At 37.5% G+C, this 19,689-nt stretch overlaps 1 protein-coding gene across 1 annotated transcript in view; it reads right to left on the reverse strand.

Moving 5' to 3' along the window:
- The window catches only part of LOC125226395, a 190,294-nt gene extending 180,085 nt beyond the window's left edge, over positions 1 to 10,209 (reverse strand). The window contains exons 1-2 of the mRNA XM_048130367.1: positions 9,633 to 10,209; positions 707 to 854 (exon numbers count right to left, since the gene is read on the reverse strand). Coding sequence (XP_047986324.1) covers positions 707 to 816 — 110 coding nt within the window. The 5' untranslated portion in view covers positions 817 to 854; positions 9,633 to 10,209. The remainder of the gene's footprint in view (positions 1 to 706; positions 855 to 9,632) is intronic.
- Between the last annotated feature and the right edge of the window lie 9,480 nt (positions 10,210 to 19,689).

Raw genomic sequence — 19,689 nt, forward strand, 5'->3', positions numbered from 1 at the left:
GCATCCAAGAAAACTAGTTTTCTTACTGACATTTCTAACTGCCACTTGGTACATATTCATTATACTTTGTAATTTATTCAGTCATAATTATTAGTGACCTGTCACTGCAATGTCACAATTTGGGTTTCTCTCAACCCCTTTTTGCCAAGAGTGACACTGAAACTTGAGTAGTTCATTTGCTCTGCCTACCCCTTTATGGGATACAGGCGTGATTATATATGTATGTATGTATATTAGTCTTACCATGGAACTGATTTTTGTATGGGATAGGTAAGTAACTGAAGTAATTTTACGCCAACTTATTGCAAACAAGTGACTCAATTTGCCTCAACGCACTGCATGCACTATGCTGGGACTATTGACTAGAATTCAGCATGAACAATTTATCATGAGCCAAACTGAAAATCAGCGCTGGACACCTGTTCAGCACATGCTGAGTTTGGTACCCATGGCCATGCTTAATGTTATACCGAATTTATTATAATAAGATTAGATAAGTTATAAACAAATGTAATGTTAATAAATCAATAAATTAATCATAGTATACTAATATTATGTTTAGTAAAGTTTAAGTTAATTTTAATTGTAACTTGTTTAAAATTAATTGTAACTTGTTTAAAATGTAAAATATAATGTACCTACCTAGTTCGTGTATAGCGTGTGAATTATGGAAATAAATGATTTTAATTTTTTTTTTTAATAATACCGTAGTAGATGTCCGTCGCGTCGTCGCGAGTTCTGCCACGGGCTGTCTTCATAGCGGTACGCCTTGCGCAGGATGGGTGCGCAGGAGCACGCCGATAGCTTGTTGCCCATCGTACGTGTTCCGCACTCGGCGCACTGCACTATGCTGCCTGGAATGAAGAGGATATTTTAATATAGCTTGATTTCACGCCTTAACATCCTTTAACATTTTTTTCGATTACAGCGATAGTTGATTGTGGAATAAAACTATAGAAACTGGTTATATCACGTAATTTTTTTTTTAATTATAAGCAAAGTGTGGGGTTTGAGAGCTTTCAGTCACCCGTCGACTACGTTTTCATATTTTAACAACCGTTTTAGCCTTACAACTAAGTTTATAACAATTTTCTTTGCAGCTAATAATACTAGCATCGACGAAGTAAGTAGATATGTTTCTTTGATCAACTAGGTATTGCTAAATGATAAAAAATCATCAAGCTCGTGAGTCTAATCCAGAAAGTACCAAAATTAAGAAGAGATAGAGTAAAATACTTAAAAAAATATACATATAACTGATACCTTACTCAGACTCTCAGATTATGAAATAAAGACGGTCTGGACAAGTGGACACCTAAGAAAACAACTAAGGTTTAGCGGGGCAAATCTCGACTGAATTGTAATTAATCCATTTTTTCTATTGTTACACTATGATGTTAAGTTCTACATGTATCCACTGAACACGCCTACCATGTATAACTGGTGGACACTCTATTTAATAATGAAAACTATTTAAAACATGGAAAAAGTGGACCTGTTACTTTTGCCCCCCAGTCGAGGTTTGCCCCGCTGTACCTTAGAGGTTATAGTAGACATATCAGGACGATGTTTGAATAAGATATGAAACAATGGAAAAGTGAAGTTGTAGTTAGTCAGTGAAGCAGCAATTTCCGTGATAGATTAGATTTGGCAAATGATAAAAATGTATTCAAGCTGAGTCGGTTCCTACATGTATATGTTCATGAATTGTTACGTAATAATTTATATTATATTTGAAAGATAATTCAGAATGAATATTTTATCGGTACCGTTGTCCATAACGACTTCTCATTAAGCGAACCGCCTATTTTTCAGGATTGCTATAGCTTACAGGCAAAATCCTTATCACTAGGCTTAGGACTTTTTCTCGCATACCGTTGTTCTAAAATCCGTGGAGTCACTATATAAAAATTTTTCGAAGTCAAAGTCAAAGTCCAACAGTATGATGACATAATAAATAGGTATACATATTTATACATACTGTCACATCGTTACTGAGTTCATTTTAATAGAACGTAATTAATTTATTTTTAACTAATAATGTTATTAATCCTATATTAATAATGTTGTATGTTATAGGTATAAATCTTCGAAATTGCGGAATGCTCCATACAAACTCCCACCACCCATTATGGAAAGTGGGGGGGTTAGAAAGAGACAAAAAGTAGCCTATGTCACTCTCCTTCCCTACAAATATCTCCACTTGAAAAATCACGTCAATTCGTTGCTCCGTTTTGCTGTGAAAGACGGACAAACAAACAGACACACACACTTTCTAATTTATAATATTAGTATGGATTATGATAAAATTAACTAACTACTTTAATATGACATCATACTGTTGGACTTTGATTTTGACTTCGAATTTTTTTCATATGGCGACTCCAAGAATTTTAGAACCACGGTATGCGATAAAAAGTCCTGCGCCTACTTATCCTACCCTACATTCGCCATAAGATATATCGCCGAAGTGCTCGAAATATTTGAAAACACCTCTATTGTCAAGCGATAATGTGGTGTTTCTATATACCTAGGTAGGTGGTGACTCACGTGTCCACTATCCAAGATGCGCTTGAGTATTCAACAGAGGGCACGCGAGCCATCTAATGGCGCACGAGAGCGGAAAATAATAATAACCCAAATTAAAGACTGCCTTCACCAGAACATACAGTTGATGTGGCCGAAATCGGTCAAGAGACAGGAATATATTGATTGTGTGTTAAGATACATATTATTGACCCACCTCAGGCGCTTCGATGCTATATCTGATGGCGACTGTAGAAATAAAAAAAAATAAGGCGTGGAATCTCTCCGCGTGGAAGAAGTGAAACTTCGTAATGTGGAAATGAAAATAAAAAGGGGTATTTCAAAATTCGAGTTGGCAACACTGTACGTTTAACGCTGTCAGTGAGCGTTAAACGTTTAACGCTGTTAGTTGCAAGTCGCATAAGAAGTTTCACTTCGAAAAAATCGCAAATATGATCATACCCGCGGTTCCGTGATGTCACCAGGTGCCATCGGATCGCGAGAGAGAGTGGCCGCGGTTGAGGCTCTGCGACCGCTGAGTGCCGTGCCGGTGTTGGTGCCTCACACTGGCGCCATGCTGTAACCCACCACCATATAACATCTACTCGCAAGCTACAGTATTTACAGTTGAATGGTTTTTCTCAATTAGGTACTAAAATGGGGTTGAACAGTCACCGGGAATAACATCGCACAAAAAGAAGCCCGCAATTTTTTTTATACCACGTCGGTGGCAAACAGGTATACGACCCGCCTGATAGACAGCGGTCACCGTAACTTATGGACGCATGCAACTCATGGGGTGTCACATGCGCGTTGCCAAACCCATTTGAAACTTATCTGGAACAATCTTATTTCTACAGCCACAAGAGCTTGTCAACATTTATGCAGCCTTGTTTTTGTACATTATGATGTTTTTGCCGGTGACTGAACACGTTGGCTGCCCAGCATATTATATCACCTAGTGTTTCTCACATGCCCAATGCAAAATTTAGTGTCATGGTGGTAGTAAGGTTTAGTGTAATGGATACAGCATTGAAGTCATCATCATCCTCCTTGCGTTATCCCGGCATTTGCCACGGCTCATGGGAGCCTGGGGTCCGCTTTGACAACTAATCTCATTGAAGTAAAACAGGTTTAATCTTTCTATCTCTTTGGTACAAAGCTTTTGAATCTTTTGATCCCACTGCTGATGATGATGATGCACTGAGTACAAAACCTGAACTTAAAGATGTTCATGGCCACACAGAGAAGTTAAAGTTCGGTGATGCTGATGATCATGAACTCAAAGAGAATGTTATGTGGTCCCATCAATTTGATGCTCATGGCAACCAACGTGGTAATCGTATAAAATTAAGTATTAAATTACACAAATCGCAATCAGCGAAATTTAGAACTTAATTATATGAATTTAACTCCCGTTTTAGTAAATAATAATGGGATATAAAACTTGACTGGAATATTGACTATGATATTAGGTGCGAATATTTCATTTTACCAAATAGCGTTTTAACGGACGTGTCCTTTGCGGAAAATAATCTAGAAAGTCGGATGGTTAATAAATAAATATTGGGAACACCTTACACAGATCAACTTAGCCCCAAACTAAGCAAAACTTGTACTATGGGTGCTAAACGACGATATACATACTTAAATAGATAAATACATACTTATATACATAGAAAACATCCATGACTCAGGAACAAATATCTGTGCTCATCACACAAATAAATGCCCTTACCGGGATTCGAACCCAGGACCGCTTACCGACTAAGCCAGACCGGTCGTCCATTTCTGAAGCGAATGTTATCAGTATTATGACATCGATCCGATCGGTATCGAGATTACAATATTTTTTTTTTATTTAAATTCGAATGGACCTGTTCAGTCCTTATGAGCTTAATACAGCATGAAGTTTTTGTATTAATGAAAAATAATACTTTAAAAATAAACTATAGGTTACATAAAGGTACATTATAATATTGACTATTATTTAATTTGATAAAACTGTTAAATAATAATGCAGACTATTTATTTCGCTAACGATATTTGGCAGAATGATCAAAATACCTGTTTTAATCATATTCTTTACGATTTTATTTTTTAATCATGTATGTATTTACACAGGATGGGAGCAAGTGACCCAACAGATTTTAAAGATGTAGTCATGAACTTGGACAAACTTTTCTAGCTTTAGACAAATTTGTTTGTGGGACAACAGCATACATTACTTTTTCGGCTGCGATGCTGATACTGGGTTTTGACTTGGTTTTGACATATAAAACATTGTCAGACTTCATTTTCATGTTTAAATTAAACTAGCAACAGGTATCTAAAGAAATTAAAACTTTACTAATTGTGTTTTTATCAATATTTGAAAATAAATAAATAAATGTCCTTTGCCAAAACTCATACACTAGTAAGTAACATTATATTACTCTTTATTATGATCACAGGAAATAAAATCTGTCGGATTATTAGATCCCACCATTATTTTATAACTTTTAGTTTGTGATAATTTGCTAAAAACGTGCATCGAAATTTTGGTATTTGATTCAGGGACAAAATAAATAATTTAACTAAATACTTATGTAAAGTTTATACTGTTGCTTGCACAAACAGTGATTATTAAATATGAATCCATAACATGCAAATATTTAACATATAATTATGACTATTTCTACAAAAGTACTTATGAATTAGCATTTCATTTTTATAACACACCATACCTACTTACTTCATAACAATAAAAGCAGTTTTATAAAATTTGATAATTTATATTAAGAAGTTTATGGAAATGATGCGAAATATGAACATACATGCAAATGTACTAAGTAAGACCGTATTGGGCATATTTCTACTAGACCGATATCGTCACAATTTTATTAAAGTTTCAAAAGCTAATTTATACACATGTTACTCATATTAGTGTAAACTCTATACAGTTACCCAATATAACTATTCACTATAACGTCGTCAGTTTTGGCTCTTGCAGCAAAAACTTCTAACACTCTCCTGTGTATGTTACATTTGGACTTATGGAGCTTACACTGTATTTGAATGTCATGTATCATTGTTGTTTCAAGCATTTGTGTAATATAATTTAAACGGCATGCATTAGATACAGCCCACTTGCACATGCATTACATAATTAATTTGGGTGCAACATATGACACGAGCACATAACTATGGCGTGGTCTTGTTTTGGAGGCCAAAACCCATTTTGGGTTATCGCGCCAGCCAAGTAAGTACCTAAGTATGTGTATGACACGAGGGAGGAGCCATTTTGATAGTGTCCATAAGTTGTAGATGGACTGCCTCGTGGCAGTTTTGGGGACAAAAATGTACCACAAGTTGGTAGCGGTTATCAAGCGGTTATGAAGCGCTGGTGGCCTAGCGGTAAGAGCGTGCGACTTTCGATCCGGAGGTCGCGGGTTCGAACCCCGGCTCGTACCAATGAGTTTTTCGGAACTTATGTGCGAAATGTCATTTGATATTTGCCAGTCGCTTTTCGGTGAAGGAAAACATCGTGAGGAAACCGGACTAATCCCAATAAGGCCTAGTTACCCTCCGGGTTGGAAGGTCAGATGGCAGTCGCTTTCGTAAAACTAGTGCCTACGCCAAATCTTGGGATTAGTTGTCAAAGCTGACCCCAGGCTCCCATGAGCCGTGGCAAATGCCGGGATAACGCAAAGAGGATGATGAAGTTGGTAGCGGTTATCGGTCCTGAACAATGTTTCAACGAGAAAGAAGAAAATATTGGACAGAGTTATCGGACTAACAAAAATGCCCCCAATTACGTATGCCTAACTTTTTTAAAGTGAAATTTACCTTGGTTTACGTACAAGCCTTACAATTAACCCCTTAGGATAGCCATTTTTTTGTACAAATTTTTTTTTTAGTACTTTAGTACTTAGTTGATATACTAAACGTGCACAAATGTTATTAATTTTCTTATAAGCACATGATTATCAAAACAACACTTTGTTAACTAGAATCTCGTCGATTCTCATAGAAATTGCATGCACGATTGCATCCAAGTATCTAAATTATTATAAAGTTTATTTGTAATATATTATACATACGAGAATATAAGAGAAAATAATTGTCATACGTGAAAATATTTCGATGAATAAAAAATAGCCTTTGTCCTTTCCCGTATATCTATCATAATATCTTTATATCAATCACGTGTCCAAATTATTAAGTAGTTTTTAATAAAGAACCAATAAACAAAAAGTCACTTTCACGTTTATAATATTGGCCGTATGAACTGTAAAATTCATTCATAAAGAGGATATACAATTCTGTGTTAAGGTTTGTAATATAAGAATATACTTTCAAATAATACAACCCACGCTCGCCTCGGAGGCCTGACATAGAATATAGATGCATAATCTCCGAGGTTGGTAATTGTCAACACATAAATAACTACTAGCACAATCAAAAACCCACGGTTTGCGCTGTCGAGAGACACAAAAGCTTTGTTATGATCAATAAACCTATTTTTATCGTACACCCAGCACAAGTTATGGAGCGGCGTGTTTGCCCTGCCAATCCACGGACGTGCTTTCTAACTGTTTCGACAGAGAGCTATATATCCAAAATGGAGTTTCAATAGCGTTCAGTTACATCTACACATACGAGCAAAAATATCGGAACAGGCTATTATATTTAAAAATATTAGAGTAACATATGGAACTCCCACATTGGCTGTTATAAATGTTTTATAACATTGTGTGACAAGGACAGCGTAATGTCAATGCCATCGCGCTTTCCCTGTCACACAATGTTATATAACATAACAGCCAATGTGGGAGTGCCATTATGTTCAAATATTTTTGGTCTAGTTACCGAGTACATGTAACTGAACGCGACTGTAGTCTTGAATCTATTCTAAACTTTTTTTTCATGCTACAGTATATCAATTCATTTTCCCCTCTACTAGCTCGGAAACACGTGTTTTACCTTTAATTTTTGTCGGGTAAAAACGCATCCACTAGTGGGTAAAGTAATTTGACCTTGAATAAAGTCAAAATAACTGATCACAAAAACAATAAAAAGGTGAATCTATTAATAAAGACGATATTACCACCTGTGGAACTACTGGAAGCAGTGATAAACGCATTTTTTGCGTTGTAGTTTCCTCGCTATAGTGAGGGGAAAAGTTTTGTGTTACACTCGGGTGCAAATGTATTTTACTTCGGTTTTAAAAAACTCGCAAGTTCAAGTTCTATTCTCGAACCACTCGCTTCGCTCGTGGTTCAACTAACCACTTGCTCGAAATCATTCAAAACTCTTACAGTATATCAAATTCATTTGATGGAAGGCGGTGGCAGTGATAATCTGATAATGCAAGTGTTCTAACAGCAAATGAAAGCCAATTGTAATGAATGAATTGAAAATTGTGACAGAAATGTATTAATGCCAATTATAAAATATATCTATGTCTATTAGACCCATATATGCCCATTGGGTTATTTTCAACCACAGAATATTACTCGCTCATACTTATTAAAACTAGTTGGATAATGAACCTATTATGCCAGGTCGTGCAGAAGTTAAAGCAAATTTTGGGCATAATATGTCCACATATTTATGGTTCAGGTAAGATATCCAATAATAATCTTAAGGCCTTTAAAGTAATTCGTACTTCATTAAAAAATCTATTTGTATTCATATTGTTTTTCATGAAATATTTCCCGGTTTAGAAACCCCACAGGCTTGGTGGCGCTAGGCGCTAATCCATCGGTCAATTTCCCGGACAATGACCGCCCTAACTGAAGTGCCGATAACTGCATCTGCAGCTCGCTCCATTTCCCAATATCTTGATCATTTTAATATATATTCAAATTATTTCATATCCCTTTTACACCAGCAAAAAGATTAGGTATCGATCGAGCTTTGCAGACATAATTTGAATTGTATAGTTTCGAATATACCTACACATATTGTTTACAAATAACTAAATAAATCGCAAGTTTATCTTAGAATATTTACGTTCTGCTTTTGAAAACCGTGTTACCTTTACGTGTTATGAAACTTTTTCATTTTCATATCGTTCATTTTTAAGTTGCAAATAAGGCATTAAAGGCTAAAAAAAGGCTATAAAACGTCCCGAGGCGAGTAAAAAACGTATAAGTTCAACTGAGTTTGATCGCGTTTGGCTTCGCCTAAAACTGCTTATGCTAACGCCATGGAAACACCTGATACCCGATATACGGTGTTGTCAAACAAATAATGTTTTAATGGACTAACTATCACAAGAACGTGTAGTCAAGTATTTATTTGGTTTCAATTTCCAATTGTGTTTTTTAACAAGCAGGTATTTAACTACCTTTCTAGTTATCGACCAGAACCTCGATATACTTAGAACAATTATTATTAGTTCACAAAGAAGTATTCTTACTACTAGATAGTCATATAGGTACCAGCAGATAAGAACCCAGACTAATGTTGTACAAAAACAGACAACTTAGGTATCTCAACTTCGATATTTAGGTATAAACTTAGTATTATAATAGAAGTCTGTAAGTAGTCTCAAGGAGAACGTGTCGTATTCTGCTTGATTAATCGTCCTATTAGCGTATCGCAGAGAAGTCGCGTTTTGAGTCTGTCGGCTCGCGGTGCAAATCAGGCATTTGCATAGCAGACACTTTGTAGAAGCCTCACTATTATAAAGATACTGCAATGAATCATCAATGCTATCATCGCTGTAAAAGGCATATTATTTATACTAAACCTTCTCTTCTTTTTGTGGTTAGTGACTTCTTTTATACTACATGTAACAGCTTGCTAATTTTTAAAATTTAAAATTTGAGTTAGGTACAATATTATTACGGCACAAACAGAACACACTGTCACAAAACATCTTACATATCTATAGTATAATATTAATTAACAAGTGGTGTTGTTATTTAGCGTACTTGTTTAAACAAACGTGTAACATGCATTATTGTTGCTCGTTCAACGGTGCAGAAACTTTATTTACACAATATTATCTTTTTCTTTATTTAAAGGTACAATTTATCCATGGTAAGAGTAGACATTCACGAGGAGGGAGGGGGATAGACACTCCATGTGCAAATTAATTTGAAACGAGTACGAACCTCAAAATTGTTCCAATTTTGCGCAGAAAATTTAGCAGCCTCCACGCTTTCTTTAGCACCCATATTTATGAAGTAGTGATATCACTCGAATGACAATTTGGATTCGATGATTGTGCTCTGAGCGGTTCGTGACACTAATATTGCACTACGACTTCACTCGGGCGAGAGTCGACATTAATAAGCATTCAAATACCTCTATCTAACGTCGTTGGTTGTTCGCAAACTTAAAAATTCACAACGTCGAATAGGAAAGGAGTTGCGTGTTGCAGCGAGCGGGCGCACGGGGCTCGCGAGTGCAGGCGCGGCTTGTAAACAGAGCCAGCTGCTGGCTCGGGCGGGCCCAGTGGCGCCTGCCCGCGGCCGCCCGCCGTCTACTGCCCGTGCTGCCGCCCGCTTCAAGACACCCCGGCCTAGACCTCACTGTGACCACTACGCACTGTTGACACCCACGCCCAATTCCTCCGATACGTTAAAAATATGATAAAATGTATGTTGCGGTGGTGGATCGGACTGTGTCCGATAGGGCACACCGGCGGCTCGATTAAACGTCAGAGCGGACTGGGTCGCGGGCGCCCGAGCGCGAGGCAAGCGTGCGTGGCGACTGGAGCCGAGCCGAGTGCGCACGGCGCGGCGCGCAACGCTCGCGGCGCGACGCCGAGACGCAGCGACGCCCAAGCCTAGCGACCGCGACGGCACAGCCTCCGTCTATCTCACCACTAACACCTTCATATACTACATATGTTCATTCGAGATCATACGCGTCTAGGTTTCATTACCGATCCCTTCCAATGTTAACATTTAAAAATTTCCCTTTAAAAGATTTTGCATAAAAAAATATTAATAAATACATATTAGTAAGATCATCAATGAATATTCGCAGCGGTGCGGTGGGGGCGGCGGTGTGCGCGCGCACTCGTAGCGAGACAACATTCGATTTTGGTCCATGACTGTTGGATGCTTGCCGTGGCCCGCCGAGTGTTTTAATAGTTCATTTTAGCCTGACACGAAGATTGGCCGCTTATTATTTAATTCATTGATGCTTCAGAAGTCCCTTAACACCTAACATATTTCCCCAAAAACCAAAAGCAGCCGCGTAACTATGTAATCCGGAGGAATTTTCTATGTTACTAAATTACATTATGGTTTAATATTCTCTAAGATAATACAGAATAGATTATTTAGAATTACCATCTTTCTTTCCTTTTTTTTGGAAACTGTACAAAGAACTCTTAATACTAAAATACTTATACTCGTACTGTATACTCGCATGTAGGATTTAAAAAATGTAACATGTTTTACATGTACCTAGGTACTATGCATAATAAAATAGTTCACGTCGCAATAGGTCCAAATTAGGTTTAACGGTATTCACGAATAAGTATATTTATGTACTTGCTTCTGTAGAAAATTTTGCCCTAATTCCAATTTCGTTAACTTTTTATTTGCCTCTGCAACTATCGTCCTGTTTCGTACCGTTGCAATTTGTTATTTAGTGCCCTGTGCCGGCCAGACCTGGTTTATAGACCATTTCATTTCCTAGACTTTTTTCCTGGGAAACGTTTAATTGATAAATACATTTATTTACAACATTTGATGAACATTTTTTAATAAAATTATAGTGGCCTGTAACTGGGATGACTTCCTCTTTCATTATTAAAATAAATTTACTATATGAAACTCCAGAAAATGATTCCATAAACGTATTATTTTTTAGTAAATAATTTGATCTTGACGTCAATAGATCTATACATTTTATACATGCAAATTCTATAGTGGCTAATGGTTTTCACATTTAGTTCAGAAATTGAATTTTCGGTAGAAATTTTTATCACTGTCTGTACTTTTCCCACACTGTTTTGTTGTATTAAATATTTCCGTTTCTTTTTTTGTCCACTCTTTTTAATGTGATATTATAAATTTTCTATTATTTTACTCAGAATCACTAGGTTTTTCCATCCCAATAGGCAAAAAAGTGTCCCATTTATACATACTGCCACATCGTTACTGAGTTCATTTTAATCGAACGTAGTTAATTTTAACTAATAATGTTATTGTTAGTAAATTTTGTCAAAATCCTATTTTAATAATTTTGTATTTTATAGGTATAAATCGAACGTAATTAATTTTATCTTAATATTATTTTTATATAGGATTATGATAATTTTAACTCAGTGACGATGTGATAGTAGGTATTAATATTTATATTTCATTCATTCATTCTTGTGAATAAACTTTCATTCATTCATTCATTCATTTTGAATAAACTTTCATTCATATTTAATATGACATCATACTGTTGGACTTCGACTTTCACTTCGAAAATCTTTCATATGGCGATTTTAGAACCACGGTATGCGAAAAAGTCCTAAGCCTAATAATGAGTATGAGTAATACATTGTTACCTATATATGTTTGCAAAATTTCAGCTTCACAGGCAAATTTGATACGGGTCAAATTTAAATTGCAATATTTAAAGACAGCCAATAAGAACAGGCGATAAAATATTGCGAAAAAATCTTTAAAATCGAGGTTCCGCTCTCGACTGTTTCCTCCTTCAAAACTTAATCAATTTGAACAAAATTTGAGAATCTGAATAACAATGAAATAATCTGTGTCAAACCGTTTAGTTTTTTTGGCTAATTGTTACCAATCTTGAGTATCACACCTTATTTTGCGCCACAATGAAAAAGGCCGTTTTTAGAAATTTTTGATTAGCTCTAGCGTCTTTAAAAATTAAAATATAAAAAAATCAAAACGGTCCGACACAGATAAAAATAACAATTTGTGTTGAAAAAATTATTGCTCTATCTTGAAAAACCAGGTAGGGAATAGTCGAGAGCGTTTGTATGGAGAATTGACCCGTCTGTATCGTCTAAAACAGTCTGTCGTATGTTTCGTTCGTTAATGTTTTAATTTTAATTTATCATCAGTTGTTTCGAATTTCTTATTTGAGCATTTCTTTTTTTTTTGCCACTGTTATGAAGTGTGATATTTTTGAAAAAAAATATGCTATTTCTACTCAGAATTACTAGCCTTTTCAATCCTAGTAGCTAGAAAAATTGTCCCATACGATTTTTTCTTATTTTGTTACTATTTTCCGTACATTTTGTATGGGGTAACAAAAGAAAAGTAACAAAAATGAAATTCTGGGACACTTTTTGTCTCCCAGTGAGATTGAAAGTACTCGTGATTCTGAGTACAATTGACCTAAAATTCCCTAAAACGATAAAAAAAAATTATTGGCAAAAAAAAAAGAAATGCTCATTTATCGCTTTTGTATTGTAATGGACTATTATTGACTGGTGAATAATGAGATGCATTAAAACGCGAGTGTTGTTTTATGAAACGAGCCGAAAGGCGAGTTACATAAAATTAATCGTAAAGTCGTAATCCGTTTTTGAGATTTTTATCAAGAGTAAAGATGATCAAAACATGTAGTTTATAACGTGAATAACCCGCTTATAATATTTTAATATGTTCAAGTCTTAAAATTCATCAAAATTTCATATTTGCGGCTATCCATCGCGGTAAACCGAACGTAGTGTTAGCCCGCAGCTCAGTTTTATCTCCGTGCTGGATGCACAACGGGGTAACTACCCCATTGTCCCTCGCCGGCTGCCACTCAACGTGTGAACTAAACTATTCACTCGTGAGCCTAGGCACAAAGACGGAGATAAGGCAGTGCTATGACTAACATAGTTAACTGTACTGTATACATGTACTACAAATAGATATATTGTAACATTTGCAACCACAAATTTACTGTATTTATATCAAAGAGGATCGAGTATTATAGAGAGTTACTGTCAAAGTAAAATGTGTAATCACAGTGCATATACTGTCATCTCTCGACACAGGCTCAAAACTTTTGAACCTCAGTTTTGACAATTTGGCCCATATTCTTAGCTTGATATGTGTTAAAATGTCAAATATTAATATTAGCGCCATCTACCCGAGCGTCCCTCAAAGGTGTAATGCCATCTAGGCCACGGTACCTTTTTCTTTATGGTTTTGAGGTAAGTTTTTTCTTAGACTTTATCTGTCTATACGGAGTTACATACTCGTATGTCTTTGATTTATATACATACATATAACATTATTAAATAAGATCTATTCAGAACTCAGGAACAAAAATGCGTACGTCTATCACAAAAATAATTTAATACCTACTAAGGTCTAAGATCGTCGGCTTTATAACCAGGATCGTTACACTACACACTAGATTCAAACGGAGTCAAATTTTATAAGTTTTATGTACCTATCTAAAATAATCTACATGTATTCGGTAACATCCTTAGGAGCTCCACATGGTTTTCATCGATTTTTGATACGTTTTGAGTTGAAACTCCTATTTTGAACTACAGGTAGAATGATAAGACCAACGGCCATAAGTTCTTCAATCTTTTATCTCTATTTGTAAGAGCCATATTTAAAAAAAAACGAATGCTCATTTTTTATAATTTTATTAAACATGGTCTAAAAAAACACTTTTATCGTAATTTCATTTTAGTGAAGAGTATTACGTACATGAAATTGACATGTTAGGATTAACCTTTGATTTTTCTAAAAACACAAGAGAGATTTTAATTTTAAATTAATTAAAATAATAGTTATTACCAAGAAAACAGTTTCTGACCCTAAAACTGTTCAACTTTGATTGGCTTTAGAAACTAACTATTATAATATAATAGCAATGGATTCAAATCGAAGGTCATTGGCGCAGGGAACGCCCTTAACCATGTCAAACCCTTTACTACCTCTCGTTATGCGCCGCGCGATAAATATGTAGGTCAATCTAAACGACATTTGTTGTGAGACACATCCTCCAAAAAATCTAAATTACGTACATACATAGCCTTTTGCGAAATAAAAATGCTTCATTCATACAAAATTAGTTTTCCGAAATTGTCGTCAAAAAATAATTGTTGGTACCTCTTAAAATTTTAAATATTTCGTAAACTTTAGTAACATTCAGTTAAGTTTTATATTTTGTCAATTTGATTTCCGCTCTATGTCGATCTTTATGCAAAAGACAGTACCCCAGAAATCGGAAATTTTTATTGTTCATTTTATTATGGCGGTGAAAAAAATGGCGGTCTGGCTAGCCGAATGGCAAATCGCTCACGTAATGCTCACGACTTTCGAACGAAGCGAGATTCTATCTCTATCGCGCTTGCGTTCGAGATTCAAAAATCGGTCCCCAGAGCTCAAAAATTGAAGATGACACCTTAAATACACCTAACATATTATATGGTGGGAACCTTAAATATTATATTTTCATTGATAAGGTGAACCGCATTCTAACAGCTTCAACTAATTTTCACGTGGTTAAACTAAAGGTGTGAGGAAGAACAAAGCGCAGAGGGTGTTAGGTTAGCCGTAACTAAATAGCGCAAAAGGCCAAGCGACTGAAAGTATGATTTTTAAATACATAACTATATAAATACTAGCTTTTGCCCGCGGCTTCACTATCGTTAAATTCTAAAATTGCGAAATACAAAATTCAACCTCCCATTTTAGGGAAGTGGGGGGTAGGAAGACACAAAAAGTAGCCTATGTCATTCTCCATCCCTTCAACTATAACCACTGAAAATCGCGTCAATTCAACGCTGCGTTTTGTCGTGAAAGACGGACAAAGAAACAGACACACACACTTTCCCATTTATAATATTAGTATGGATACCATACTTCCATAGGTACCTTTTAGTTATTGTATTGTCACATTGAAATGCATATGAAATTATTTTTTTTTATTAGCCAGTCAAATCCCTGGGCAAAAAGTGGACTGCGCCAAGGGAGACGTTTTGTCACTAACATATCCGACCCATATCGTATATCGAGCTAATACTTGTCCAACTTTCGATCAACGATATCGGTACATTATAGATATTACAAAAATAAGCAGGAACGGTTAATCCATAAATATTAATACGAATACCTACAGGTACTTATTATTATCAAGAATGATTTATATAGGATTTTAAATCTTCATACTAAGAATCGTACCTCAATTTTTTAGCGCCACCTATTAAATACTATCAGAACCACACTGACGATGCCAAAAAAACATTTTTTTTTTCAAGATGTGTATTGACATGGTATCATGATGTTAAAATAAAGGAGCATGTCATTAGTTCTTATAAAAAATATAAATACGCAAAACTTTTTGGGGAAAATATGATTTAGGCACTTTCAGGCTGCGAAACAGCGCCATCTAGTTTTAATTCTAAAAGGACCATACATATCAGGGATACGCTTTTTTGTATGGGCTTTCTCTATCCCGGTATTATATCATCCTTGTTATTATTCTGATATGTAAAATGTAACACATGATGTTAAATTGATAGGTATTCAAATCCCATTACAGATAATCCGCTGTAGCTCGATTAATTTTGTCACAGATATTAAGCATCGAGTAAAACACTATAATTCCATTATTGTTTAATAAACTGATGGAATGATTGCATATTTGCACGTTGTTATTCCGCATTTCAATTTTACTCTGGTTTCAGTACAATGAAAATTTTCAATTGATCGAAATGCGAAATGCCTTTGCAATTATGGAAATTGTTCGTTAGTTGTAGGCAAAATTGGTGGATCGGTAGGTATCAAAAATAGCTATTTGATTCATACAGAACTACAACATAATGTTACTTCCATGGTAGACTTATTTTTTATTTTATTTGCTTATTTATTGAATAAAAATACTCAATTATTCAGATAGAAATACTTGTAAAAATAAAATGTGGAAGTTGCTGGCTTTGTTTCTATTGTATTTAAACACTCTCCATCCCTTCAACTATCTCCACTTAAAAAATCACGTCAATTCGTCGCTCCGTTTTGCCGTGAAAGACGGACAAACAAACAGACACACACATTTTCCTATTTATAATATTAGTATGGATTACATTAAGTGTCGATCAAAAGACAGAAAGGAGAAATTTGATCAGTATTAGAAGTAATAAAAAATCTTAATAAAATTAGAAACTTAAAATAAATCAATCAATACGAGTATCATTAACTTTCAATTCAATTAGAATTAGGAGTGTCTTCTAAATATTTTCAGTCTGTCATTGATCATGAATAAAGTATTTCCATCTAAAAATGAAAATGAATAATTATGTATCAACCGCTTCCTACGCTGTACAAACTCCCTGATTTCTAACTTAATTTGATGCTTCAGCTAATATGCTGTGCCCGTTAAAGGAGGTTGCATCCATCTTCCATCGACCGTAGGTACTGCAGGTCCCTCTTCCCGCTATCGATTTCCGCAAGGCAGTGCCCAAATACCCTATCAGGTTGGTCCCTACATCACTACTTTTCACCTCGCGTATATTACACGTTAAGGGCGTTTTATGAGCTTCCGGAACATGTCGGCTTAAAAGTAATATCGCTATAGCGAGCGCGTTTGCACACGGTGAAGATTAAAGTTTATTTTGTTGATGCTTATTTAGTAAAAGTACCTGTAGTACTCATGACGTAAAATGTAATCTCTATAAATGTGTGACGACCCGGCATCGTCACAACGGACGGCATCCGGAGCGGTGTAGCGCGACGCGCGACGAGCGGCCTACTCCGGCTACACACCCCACCGTGCCCCGCCGACACCGCGCGCCTATATAACCGCGCGCAGCGCGGACCGGCCGGCAGTCGGTGTGCTGAGCCCGAGCAAGGCACAACGGCTGCTCCGCTTGGTGTGGCGGCGTGGAAGCCCGCGTTCGCCCCAAGTGTCCCTAGGTATAAGTCTCCCGGCCGCGTGGCGCCCCGCGTAGTTAGCCAGGAGACTTCCCCCTCCTTCCTTTCCCCGTAGTATAACCTCTCCCGGCCGCGTGGAAGCCCGCGTAGTCAGCCAGGGTGGTTATCCCCAGTACCGTTCCCACCGTAGACTATCCCGGCCGCGTGGAAGCCCGCGTAGTCAGCTAGGGTGGTCATCCCCAGCACCGTTCCCACCGTAAACCTATCCCGGCCGCGTGGAAGCCCGCGTAGCTAGCCAGGACGGTTTATTCCCGACCTTGTTCCCCGGGGAACGTTCCGTTATCCACTATTTCCAGGGCACGCTGCCAAACCTCGGGTTATCGTATATACGTATCGTATTCGCATATATAGTTGGATATAGCTCGCTCCCGTCTGGAGCGAAACCAGTGTAATTAGACCTAAGAGTTCTTTATAAATAAAAGGCGCGTAAGACGCCAGTTTGTTACTTTTAAGTGGTGTTTCGTATCAGCTCATCCTCCCTACCCTGAGTTAGCTTGGAAACCTTCACAAGGCCCCTCAGGCTGAAGGATATGTGTGGCTCGCCCTCTGCGACGACCATCACATTTGGCGCCCAACTTTAAAACTCACTAGGAGTTTCGTTAGCTCAGGAGGATTCTGATAGGCTAGGGCGTGCACTCGACGCGTCCCACCCACCCGCTTAGAAAGATTAATACCGAGACTTAGCCGCATTACGCCGGCAACCGCAAAAAGTCAATCCGTCCGTACCGATACCGAGAGTCGAGCGAAAACACTAGTCTGAAGGACCTAAGTATCCCGACGCGCCGACCTCACCAGACCGTAATGATGTCAACAGCCTGGATCTACCAGTTGAAGAGGCCAGAGCTAGTTGAAGCAGCTGAGGAAAGGAACATAGAGACCGAAGGGTTAACAGTGGATCAGTTGAGAAAGTTACTGGTAGACACCGTTAACCGCCAGACCGCCGAAGCCGAGGGAAATAAACCTGACGAGTTCAAAACACCAGATAAGAAACATAAAGCAGAGATGGACCAGCCCGGAAAAATGAGTCGACCGAAGATCATAGGGAAAATAATAAAGGAGTGGAACCTTACCTTCAAACCCGGTGACAGCGCGGTCGAATTTATAGAGAGAATAGAAGAGCTAATTTCGGCTAGCGAGATAGCAAAGGAGGATGTCCTGCTCGCGTTACCCCGGATACTGCAAGGGAAGGCCTTACTCTGGTATAGGAACAACGTGGACACGTGGAACTCACGGGAAGAGTTCATAGCGTTATTTAAACTATACTATTTCCCCGCTAACTATGAAGATAACCTGATCGCGAGCATAATGTCCAGAAAACAAAAGTATAAAGAAAACTTCACCGATTATCTCACCGATTTACAAACTTTAATGAGACGTTATGGAAACCTGTCCGAGAAAGAGAAACTACACCGAATATACGAAAACATGCAGAAAAATTATAAACTTTACGTCAAGAAGCAGGATTTCAAGGACCTACCAGGTTTATTACAGCTTACTTCCGAATATGAAAATATAATATACCCGTATGATAACCGGTTTATGAGGGACAAACCGCAGGAAGAGGAAGACACGGCTCCGCAGACGGACCAAGGATGGTCACCGCCGAAGGAAGACTCCGTGAATAGACGCCGACTACAGAGAAGGGGTACCGAACCAGACAAAGAAGAGAAAATAAACCCCAAATACGACACTGAGACGTGTTGCTGGTCTTGTGGAAAGCCAGGACACGCAGCGAGGGAATGCCGGTCAAAGGGAAGGCTATTCTGTAGCATATGTGGAAAACTGGGGACACTGAGCAAGAATTGCTGCAAGAAAAAACAATGGGGGAAAAATGAATCCGCTGGAGCCGCGGGTGACCGAGAAGACAACCGTATATACGAACGTGTGAGGTTCATGGCTAAAGAATACCGCTGCCTGGTGGATACGGGTTCTACAAACACGTACATAAACCAACAGACATACAGGGAGTGTATGGAGAACGGCGCGGTGCAGGAAGAAGTTCACAGAGAAGTGACACTCGCAAACGGCGGAAGAGCGCAAGTGAACACTAAAGTGTTGGTAGACATACAAATAAAGGGCATACGAATCAAACACTGGGTTCGAGTACTGTCCTCAGCATCGTGGATAATCATAGGTATGGATGTTCTGCGACGCATCGGTATGACCATCACGTGGGCCGCAAGCGCTTCCGCTAAGGGAAACGGGAGTACACAAAGCGAATCGCGCAAAGAAAATATGCCGGAACTGGAATACACTAAGAAGTCCTACCCAAGGAACCCCACACAACGACAGATCAGAAACA

The sequence above is a fragment of the Leguminivora glycinivorella genome, chromosome 5, assembly GCF_023078275.1.
Source record: "Leguminivora glycinivorella isolate SPB_JAAS2020 chromosome 5, LegGlyc_1.1, whole genome shotgun sequence".
Taxonomy (NCBI): domain Eukaryota; kingdom Metazoa; phylum Arthropoda; class Insecta; order Lepidoptera; family Tortricidae; genus Leguminivora; species Leguminivora glycinivorella.